Genomic DNA, 11965 nt, shown 5'->3' with positions numbered 1-11965 from the left:
TAATAATAATAATAATAATAATAATAATAATAATAATAATAATAATAATAATAATAATAATAATAATAATAATAATAATAATAATAATAATAATAATAATAATAGTTCGGCACCATTTTGAGTGCCAATAGATGGCTGACCAATTGGCTAGTTCGTAAGTAAGTTAATACATAATTTCTTAAGAATTGTTCATCGGTAGTATTATTCGGATTTAATGAAAAACGGAACCGTTTTTGTAATTTTCCTTAAATATCATGTCTTAATCTATCTATCTTAATATCTTTATCGATTTCATTCATTCGTATCGATCGGATCAACGATCACAATGGCAATACGATTTCTGTATGACGAATGATAGTTATTGTATGTTTTATCGTGGTTCGAAAATTTCATAACACACATATACTTTGTATTTAATATAAAATATTACGATTATAATATAAATGGGAATAGAGATTGATTAAACAATTAGGTAACAATATATAAATATGTTAACTTTTCTTATCACAAACATTATGTAATTTTTTTTTTCTTTTTTTTTTTCTTTACAACAAGAAATATCTATTCGAACCACGTTAATACATACGCACACATACTTACACATCATTCAATTTTGACTCTACTGTCAATTTCCCCTTTTTTCTCTCGCATACGATCGATCGATCCCATTTTATTAGAACGTTCATCGACCCTCTTACTTCATTTCAAAGGAAAAAGAAAAAAACGTTCTATTGACGTTTTTATATCGACGTATTCCTCTATGTGTATGTGTATGTATTATATATATGTGCGTATCATTCGGACTAGTCTTTAACCCTCTAAAACCTTCGTAAAAGAAAAAGAAGAAGAAGAAGAAGAAGAAGAAGAAGAAGTAGAAGAAGAACAAAATTGAAATAAAGCAAAGAAAGAAAATAGAAAGAAAAAAAATTGAAAAAGAAAATGAAAATAGAAGATCTTTCGATTTTGGTTGATCATAGAATTTAGAAGTTGGATTTGAAAAGTCGAAATTGGGGTAGAGTAGCGGGAATAGAAGATTAAATTCAAAGTCCCTACTATTTATTATAGTCCTCGTAGGCCCTACAGGTCGTTCGAAGACGATCGATATATATATATATATATATATATATATATATATATATATATCTTTTTCTTTTTCTCTCTTCAATTTGAAAAGTACAAATACAAGTCTTACTTTTTCTGATCGATCGAGGAAACATTTGGCTAAAAAACGGTTCCGTGAGCACGAAAGAGATCGTAAAGTTGCTACTCTAGCCGCTAAAGGCGCAAAAGTTTTGTTTAGAGAGAAAACAGCGAGCGGTCAAACTCGTCGACCAATAAGCGTTCTAGAAGAATTCAATTTTTTCCCTCTTTATATATTTTTTTCTCTCTTTCAATATAATACTTCTCTCTTGCTTTCTCTGTCTCTGTCTCTCTCTCTCTCTCTCTCTCTCTCTCTCTCTCTCTTTCTCTCTATCTTCCTCTTTTTCTCTCTATATCTCACTCCTTCTCTTTCTTTTTCACTTCAGCATATTTTTTTTCTTTCTTTCAAACAAGTGACAGGAACCCTCTATTTTGATAATTGTTCCGAATTAGCAATCTTAATCGGAAGATAAGAAAAGCTGATATTAGAGTTGAAAATTAGAGATAGATAAATAGATAGATAAATAGATAGATAGAGATAAAGAGAGAGAGAATAAAAAAGAAAAAAAGAGTGAGAAAGAGAGCGAGAGCGAGTGAAAGAGAGAAAGAGAGAAAGAGAGAAAGAGAGAAAGAGAGAGAGAGAGAGAGAGAGAAGGAGAAAGAGAAAGAAAGAAAGAAAGAGAGCTGGTCGTATGAATAATTTTTCGATTATAGTTCTATTTTTCTCTAAAGATAAAAGATATTATAGTTATATACATACGTACGTATAGATTTAGAATATATAAATCGATTCTGTGTGTTATTCAAGGATTTAACGCCGAAAAGAAGAAGCTGCACGTTAAAGTGAAAATTACTAAGTTTCATTGATAATATCAACGATAATAATAATAATAATAATAATAATAATAATAATAATGTTAATAATAATAATAATAATAATAATAATAATAATAATGTTAATAATAATAATAATAATAATAATAATAATAATAATAATAATAATAATAATAATAATGTTAATAATAATAATAATAATAATAATAATAATGATAATAATAATAATAATAATAATAATAATAATAATAATAATAATAATAATAATGATAATAATAATAATAATAAGATGAAGAAGAAGAGTGATAACAATAATGATAATAATAACAATAACAACAATAATAATAATAATAATAACAACAGCAACAATCATAATAATAATAAGAATAATAGCAACAACAATAACAATAATGGTAATAATAGTAATAATAATAATAATAATAATAGTAGTAATCATAATAATAATAACAATAGAAAGGTAGACTAACCTTTCTTTCATTAAGAGATTCGCGTCCGTTCGAAAATTGGCGAGTGGCATCAATAGACGTGAATTTGTTATCTCGCGAGTGATAACGCATATCTTAATAGTTATATTAATTATTTATTTGGAATATTTTCAATTAACTGTTCTAATTTTCTCTTTCTCTACCTCCATCTCTCTCTCTCTCTCTCCACCTCCCTCTCTCTCTCTCTCTTCCTCTCTCTCTCTCTCTCTTATTTGTTCTATTTAATAATCGAATATGATATCACTTATATATCTGTATAATTTAACAAATAAGTATTTTCCCTCTCTTTCTTTTTTTCTTTCTTTCTTACTTTTTTTCTCTACGAGATAACATATGTATGTATGAAGCAAAAGAGGAACACGATTTCTTGTTTTTGTTCTTTTTTTTTGTAATTTTTTTTTTTTTCCTTTTCATTTTCTGTAATCCTTGGCACGATCGGCTGACACGCTCGCCACGCCTAAACGAACGAACGGACGAACGAACGAATGAGATAGCTCGTGATTAGAGAGCCATCGTGAATCTTCTTAAGATCAGATGAGTATTTCGTTTCAGGTATTTCAAGGTTTATACAATATATACATCTTCGACTATAAAGAAGAAACATTTTCTATTCTTCTTAGGTGGGTGTTGACTGTCTGTGGCGCGATGCTTGACTGTGCTGGTGCTTCTGGTAGTGATTGTGGTGGTGGTGGTGGTAGTGGTCGATGGTGACGATATCGTGGAAAGGCTCGCTTGCTCCTTCTTCCTCTTCTTCTTCCTCCCCCTTCTTTCTCTCCTTCTTTTTCTTTTTTCTTCTTCTTCTTCTTCTCCTCTTCCTCCAACTCCACCTTCTCCTTCTCCATTTTCATGAGATCGATAGAACGCACAAATCCTCAGCTCGAGAAAGAGATCGTCGACTCGTTTGCGATGATGCTATTGATTTTGCTCCTGTTGTTGCTGATGATGATAATAATGATAACGGTAACCATAATAATGATGATAATGATGATCATGATGACGATTATGATGATACTTTTGGTGCCATTTCTCAATGACGAACACGAGACGATATTGTTCATGAGCATTTAGCTCTACTTTTCTTTCCTAGACAGGACAGACTAGTATCTCGTACTCGAACATGAGCGAGACAGCAACGAAGACGAAGTAGAGAAGGAACATCGTGAAGCCGAGACCCTTGTTCATTTTCCATTTGAAGCAGGCGATGCTCATAATCACGAATAGTAGCATGCAGAAGAGAATCGCTATGCTGCACACCATACCCACCGAGTTCACCTCCACTGGCTTCCCATAGATCAAGCCGTAGAGGAGCCACGGTACCGGAAGCCTGTTAACAGTTTTATTAAAAAGAAATCAAGTATGATTGATCGTTTCCTTTTTATATATATATATATATATATATATATATATATATATATATATATATAGTTTTTATTATGACATAAATATTAAGTAAGAATAAAAATTATATTTTATATATTTTTATTTTATATTTTAATTTATATGACATATAAATTTTATGATAAAAATATTATGTCCTATGTACACCGTATGAAAAGTTTTCAATTGCAAAAAGGAGCTATCAATTTGCAATTATTCATTTGAAATTAATTGAATTTAATTTTCGAAAAAATTAAATTTTATTATAATTTCCATATGGAAAATTTTTATTTTATATTAATTTGAACAAAAATTACATTTTATCGTGATCTTTTAAAAGACAAAAATATTACATACGTTTATCAAAAGAATTTTTAATTATTTTAAAGATAATTCCTTACTGAGCCTTCCTTAAAAAGAAATATTAAATTTAATTATATAACAAACAAATATTCTAATCCACTTACGAAAATGATTTTTTAATGAAATAATCACCGATTAGAAAAATAATTAAGAACTTTTTATATATAGACCAAATAATCTTTTTTTTTGTTCTCCTTTTCTTTTCCTTCTATTCGATGACCTCTCATCAAACCGATCGATTTATCAATACCAAGAATATTATCTGACTGATTTTTTTCAAGCGTAGTCTCCTACAAAATGAGATTCTCTACTTCCAAAGCGAACGTTCCGTACAAACATGAACGAACTAGAGCTTCGTTCGTTTCCGATTCAGGCACTTTGCCAAATGGCAGATACCAAGCTAGATGGTACAAAATGATCACGATCGATTGATCGTTGATCGGATTCTATCCTTTCATCGTTTCTCCAATGAAAAATCGACTTCCAAAATAGATTCGTCTTCGGTCGAACGCATGATTTCACTTTGAAAGATACGTTTGACAGAGAAATAAATCGTTCAGAGATAAACAATATAATATAATATAATATTATATTATTTATTTCTGAATATATATATATATATATATATGATAAATAAATTAATATTAAATTATATTTTAAATGATTATTATATATTAATATTATTATATCGAAGAGTTTTAAAGAAATAAAAAAATATTTTACTATATATATATATATATATATATATATATATATATATATATATATATATATATATAATATAATAGGGATATATACATATGTACAGAGTGGGGCGATAATCTTAAATGTTTCCATTCCTTTCAGAGATATGGAGAAATTTTGTTTACAAAAGTTATACGATATGAAAGGGATCCTAATATGGAAATAATAATATTTTTATAGGTAAACGCATAAAGGATAAATGAAGGTCAATTGAGCTTTTTTTAATAGAATTATATATTTTTAATAGCATTAATCGATGTAGCTTTATATTCTCTATGAAAAAGTATTAAATCATCTATGTCGAAAAATTATTAATTTAGGAGATATTTCACAATTATGTTCTTATTATGAATGAGAAGGGAAAATTCAATTAATATTATCATTAACAAAATCACTTTTTTATTATACCGAATATTATTGTTATATTTATATAAATAAAGAATAAATTATACTTGAAAACGGTGGTTGTTTCAAGTCTCTACGACTTTTCGTTCCGAAGATATAGCCTTCGAAAGATTTTCATTCATATTTTGTGTAGTACAGCTGTTTGTAGTAATAGTAGTAGTAGTAGTAGTAGTAGTAGTAGGTTTGCGTAAATTCCTAGAATTTATATAGGTCAGGATATTGCCGAGTCGTATTGAATGAAATTATGTAGGTCAGTGGGTTAACGTAAACGTATACTATTTAATTGAGAATATCTTCGGAACTAAAAGTCATAGAGACTTGAATCGACCATCATTTTAAAGGGCAAAATTTTCTCTATTTTCGTTTTTTTCAATTTGTTGTTAATAATTCATAAAATATTTGTTATAAACAATTTGTTATGAATAAATTCTTACGAAGTAAATACATCTTATTTTATGAAAAAAAAAAGAAAAAAAGAAAACAAAAAAATACAATTCAGACTAATTTATAAAATTATACGAACTAAGAAATAATTAATAAACAAATTACTTTAGTTTATATAAAAAAAACAATTTGTTATAAACAAGTCCATCTTATTTTCCTAAGAAGAAAAAGAAACAATTCAAATTGCGATTGATTTATAAATTTAGATAAATTAAGAAATAATTAATAAACAAATTACTTTTGTTTATAAAAAAAAAAAAAAAAAACAATTTTTATCTACATTGTCAATAACCACGTTTTTTTTTTATCAATATTGGATTATCTTCAGAGCTAAAGATAATAGAAAATAGAAACAAATACGTAAAATAAGTGCATAATAAGCGCAGTCTAAATGCAGAATATGTGCTGAGCAAGCGCTTATAAATATCTTCTAAACTAATAATTTTTCGACATATATGAATTAATACTTTTTCTTTTTTTTTTTTTTATAAACAATGTCGAACTGCATGGACCAATGCAATCAGAAACATATGATTCTATTAAAAAAAAAAAAAACAAATTACAGTTGACCTTCATACGTCCTTCAAACATTCATCTGTAGAAAAATTATTATTAAATAAAATTTCTCGATATCTCAAAGAAGAACGGAAACATTCAAGATGATCAAAGTTATTGACCTATCCTGTATATTATATTTCTCTTTTCAATGAATGCTTTAGAATATAAAAAAATATACGTAAAAGTTATAACTTTATAATAATAATAATAATAATAAGAAGAAGAAGAAGAATAGTAATATAATATATCTAATATATAGATATTTTATTTTTTGAACAAATATATATGACAAACGATATGAAAGATATAAACTCCGAGAAATGCAATATTTCACTCAAAGTTTCCTAAGCTTATTCATGAAAGGAAAATTCTTAGCGGTTATAGGTGGGAAATGGATAACGTACGGCATAGTATTCGCGGTATTTTGTTCGATCAACGATATAATAATACGAGGAACGAATGGCGAACGCGATTACTGCCAGATAACGAGAATACCACGATAGGTCGACCATCGTGACCGCCGAATCCGTTTCTCCTCTACTGACCGCCAACTTCATTCCAATTCGAATTAGGTTGACCTCTTCAGATGTACGATTTTGTTTAAGTTATAAACAAAACTATTTTATTTTTTATCCATTAATATTACATCCATAATTAATAAACAAAATAAACAATAATTTCAATAGCATTAAAACTACGTGTAATGTATAAAAGATTTGTAAAACAAAATGTAAAACAAAAAATGTAAAACAAAATTACATATACATATATATATATATATATATATATATATATATATATATATATATATATATGTATTTGAATATTTGAATTAGGTTTACCTCTTAATAGGGACAATTTTAGTACAATTATAAATAAAATTATTGACATTTTTATTTGGTAATATTAAATCTATAGTTAATAAACAAATAAATAATTATTTTAAAAGCATTGATAGTATATATATATATATATATATATATATATATATATATATGTATATGTATATGTGTTATTTGGAATATTCGAATATATTAAATGTCGATAATTTAAATATTTTATTTGTTAACATAAAATTTTGTTAAATGTTCGATCGACTATAACACGAGAAAATTTGATGAAATTTAATGAATAATGAAATGATCGATTTCTTCTTTATAATTTTACTATTGAAACAGAAAATAATGAGACGTAGGTATATAAATGTGAACTAACGAAGAGAAAATTCTCATGGTTTCGAATGACGTAATCTCGTTATTCCTAGTTTAAAAACATTCGTAAGAATATAATATTAAATTCCAAACTATCCACGTGAATTTACGTAATCGTCAATCAGTAAAGAAGTTTCATAAAAGATCTCGTTAACGATGATTCTGTCTTTGTCTCTCTCTCTCTCTCTCTCTCTCTCTCCTTCTCCCTTTCTTTCCAACTTTGATTCTCTTTTAACGAATTTTATAATATGTTGTGTGATACTGCTAGAAGAAAGAAATAAAAAAAAAAAAAAGAAAAAAAAATAGAAAGAAAAGAAAAAGGAAAATAAATCCAACGTGTCTCTGCTTTAATTTTTTTTTCTTTCTTTTTTCCTCATTACTTTTTTTTTCTACGCGTATCAAAATACACGATACGTTGTTAATCTTTCGATCTTGTCGTCGAAAAAAATAATTTGTCTAGCTTGATAACCTTGAAGGAGAACTTCCAAAAGATCGTGAAATATTCAAGAACGATATCGATCGGTATACGATGATATTAGATATATGTACGTTCAAGATTTATCAAGATGTTCGTACATATACTAATTACTGTACGTTTATAATTGTTAATAAATCATATCAATTTAAATAGGATATAATAATGACTCAAAGAAAAAAAAAAAAAAAAGAAGTAACGTACTCTATCATTCATATATCTGCATTTAACGTATGAATCAAAATTGATATGTACGTTTATAATTATTAAATGATCGATCAATAGAAAAATTTGAATTTTAATGAGAAATTATAAAGATCAACGGATAAAATGATTTCAATCTATCATATTATCGATTTAATCATATGTTTGTATTTATCAAGATGTTCACGTATGATGAGTATATATTTATAATTATCGAACGATCGATCAGATAAGAGTTAAAAATAATAAAATTGATTAAAAAGAAAAAAAAAAGAATATAAATAAATAAATACAGATCTCGATCTATCGATCGTTCGTATTAATCAAGATTTTCATTCATAAATCTATTTATATATGTTTTATTTATACATACATATATATATATATATATATATATATATATATATATATATATATATCAAAGATCAATCAAAACAATTATAGAATAATGTATATATATATATAAATGTTAAAGGACAATGATTAGGATCTATCGATCGGTTTTTAATCGTCAATGTCATGACAACGTGTTTGCTTACCCAACAGTGACGTCGAAGATGTTGCTACCGACAGAACTCGATACTGCCATATCACCGAATCCCTTTCTTGCGACGATGACGCTTGTGATGAGATCGGGAATACTGGTACCGGCAGCCAGGAACGTCAGGCCCATCACTTCCGGTGGTATACGAACGGTATCACCAAAAACGTTCGCCCACCAGACCATCAGGTACGAGTATCCAGCTATCCACACGATTGACCCTATGAATGTTACCGCGAAGAATTTTTTTCCTAAAAATCGAAATAAAATCGACGTTACAATGTTATTGTTAAAGAAAAAAAAAAACATTTTTTTTATGAAATCCATAAAAGATTTTTTCAATTATTTTTTTATCGTAAGATAAATATTACAGTAAGTTTGATTTAAATTGAAAAATATTATTTGATCGTAAGATATGTGTTATATTAAATTTAATTGAAATTAAAAAATATTTCATTCGCAAAATAAATGATATAGTCAATCGATTGTTATTACATCGAATTGTTATTAATTTGTGATAATAATAAAGTATTCTTAAATCTTTGAAATTTGTTCGATATAAATTTTTGACACTTTAGAAATTAAATTTTATATATGTTAAATAAATAATATATTGAACGTAACAATATCGATATGTCAATATTAATAGTTATTGATTCTTACGTGATTGATCAACTTCTCTTTTATTTTTCTTTTTTTTTTCCTCGCTTTTTAATTGTATAACTTTTATATTTGCTGTTAAATTTCAAATTTCAGCCGTACTGAACTTTGATTACTTATTGTAAATTGGGATAAACAATACAGTTATAGATTTTCACATGACTGATGGTACAATAATTAATTGTTATTATATATAAGTGATTGATCAACTACATTTTAAAATGTTAAAATTTGTAATTTGAATATTTTCAATTTCTTTAAATTCGTCTGATTAAACTTTACGGACTTTTACAAATATAAATTTGATGCAGAATAAACGATTCAATTATTGATTCTTACATGATCGATTAATTGTGAATATTTTCAAATGTTGTTAAATTCTTTGAATAAACCGAAGTATCGAAATTGAAAGATTTTGAAAATAAAATTTTATCAATGATAAACGTTATAGTTATTAATTATTATTATTATTATGTATACACGCTTGATCAAGCTCTTTTTAATTAATTATATTTCTAATTTTTTTTCTAATATTTGAATATTAAAAATTTTTCTAATATTTCAATATTAAAATAATAATCTATATTTTAATATTTTTAATTGATAAAATTTTCATTTCAAATAAACAATGAAATTATTAATTGTTCAATGATTATACATAATTAGGCAAAATCATTCGTATAGATTATTTCCAATTATATAATTTGCTCTCTTAAATAAATAACATTTAATTGAAAAGAAAAAGAATTTACTTTTTTAATTATTCTTTCTTAAAATCAATAGATTTATCCAAACGATTATCAAAGCGATTTAAGACATAAATATCATAAATATTATAAATTTAATATTTGTCGATCATATATTATCGTTTGTTTCATTCGATATAACATAACATAAACGATAAATAAAATTTCTTCGCACATTATTTCAACTCATAAGTTACATATACATATACATATACATATACATATACATATAAATATATATATAACTTAACACTTCCTTAACAGTATGTGAAATGTAATTCATGTCGATCCTAACGACCACAATCATTTCTCGAATGGACCATTCACCGAACGTAACCTTTTTCTTCGAAATCCTTACAATAAAGTACGAAGAAAATATCAACTGAAATCAGTTTCCGATGATGCGCATTTCGTTCGAGGTAAATGGCGATCGGTTATTCGAACTATCGAAAAGAGAGAGAGTGAGAGAGAAAGAGAGGTTGAGAGAGAGGGTGAGTAAAGAAGAAAAAAAACTAATCGCACTTGAGGACTCCTAATCTTTCGGTAATCTAATCCGATCCCTCGTTCGAATACTCGTTTGTCAATCTCTTTATCGAACTCGTTTTACCGACAGAAAAAGGAGAAAGAACCCATCATCGATTTCTTTTTTTATCTCTAAAAATTCCATTTTAAATTTGCACATTTTTTTTGTCTCTTTATTCCTTCCTCTCTCTCTCTCTCTCTCTCTCTCTCTCTCTCTCTTTTTCTCACCCTTTCTTTTTCTCTATTTGTTATACTTATAAAGAAAAGATCTAGAACTCGATATCTCGTTTTTATTGATCAGTAAAGAAACACTCTTTTGGAAAAGATTGAAAGGGGCTATGAAGGTACATATATATATATATAGTAGTAGAACGTGATTCATTGGACAATTGAATAGATACACACAATACGTCGATCAAGGCAACAATCAGTCGACGATTTGAAATTAGCGCGTCAATATCATCTTTCGTCGCAAGCATTGTATCACTTTGAAATACTGTGGCAGTTAATAGACCCCAGATAATGCATCGTTCCGATGCATCTTTGATTGATATATATATATATATATATATATATATATATATGTATATATGTACTTATGTAATGTTTGGAAAACGAGAATTGAAGTTCATATTTCAGTTTAAATTTTTATTGCAATGCCTCCTCGTTTAACAACTTTCAATTTGTTCGTATTAGCTCATTATTATATTTCGTTTCTTTTAATTAATTAATTTATTTTTTGTCTTCTTTTTATATGTTCTTTTTTTTCTTTTTTTTTTTTACTAAAGTAAAAAAATAAGAACGTAATTTGTCAGTTCATACATTTGAAGGTCAATAGTTATACCAGATATAACTTATAGAGTTAATTTGTAAATTATGTAAATGTAATTATATTTGATATAAGTTGTTTTAGTATGAGTATACTAACAAAGGTAGTAGTATAATTATAGTATAATTTATACTAGTTTAATATTATCAGTTTATTTACCGTAAAATTTAAGTTAATTTATAAGTTATTTACTGGCATAGATACGTAGTTATGTCTACTATAATTATATTAGTTATATCAGTTTATAATTTATACAGAAAGTGTCATAAGTTTCTTTGACGATTTTAAAAATCAATTACTCTTTTACGTGACATTTTGGGCATGTAGTTAGACATGTAATTTTACAAGCTTGTTTTACTAACAAAAAAGTAATTAATATAAAAAGTTTCAAAAAGAAATAATTAAT

General features: G+C 26.5%; 1 protein-coding gene across 8 annotated transcripts in view; it reads right to left on the bottom strand.

The window, feature by feature from the left end:
- LOC124428174 (sodium/potassium/calcium exchanger Nckx30C) overlaps positions 1-11965 on the bottom strand; it is an 80185-nt gene that overhangs the window by 22895 nt on the left and 45325 nt on the right. For 6 of the 8 annotated variants that reach the window (XM_046971929.1, XM_046971931.1, XM_046971930.1 and 3 more), the window contains 2 exons: positions 8801-9053; positions 3000-3804 (listed from right to left, as the gene is read on the bottom strand). In XM_046971929.1, the coding sequence (XP_046827885.1) occupies positions 3564-3804; positions 8801-9053 (494 nt within the window). In that variant the 3' untranslated portion in view covers positions 3000-3563. Of the gene's footprint in view, positions 1-2999; positions 3805-8800; positions 9054-11965 lie in introns of those variants that run through there. The other 2 variants (XR_006943101.1, XM_046971936.1) reach the window with 1 other exon arrangement.

Source organism: Vespa crabro, chromosome 11 (genome assembly GCF_910589235.1).
Source record: "Vespa crabro chromosome 11, iyVesCrab1.2, whole genome shotgun sequence".
Lineage (NCBI taxonomy): Eukaryota > Metazoa > Arthropoda > Insecta > Hymenoptera > Vespidae > Vespa > Vespa crabro.
This window is presented reverse-complemented; position numbering and strand designations above follow the sequence as displayed.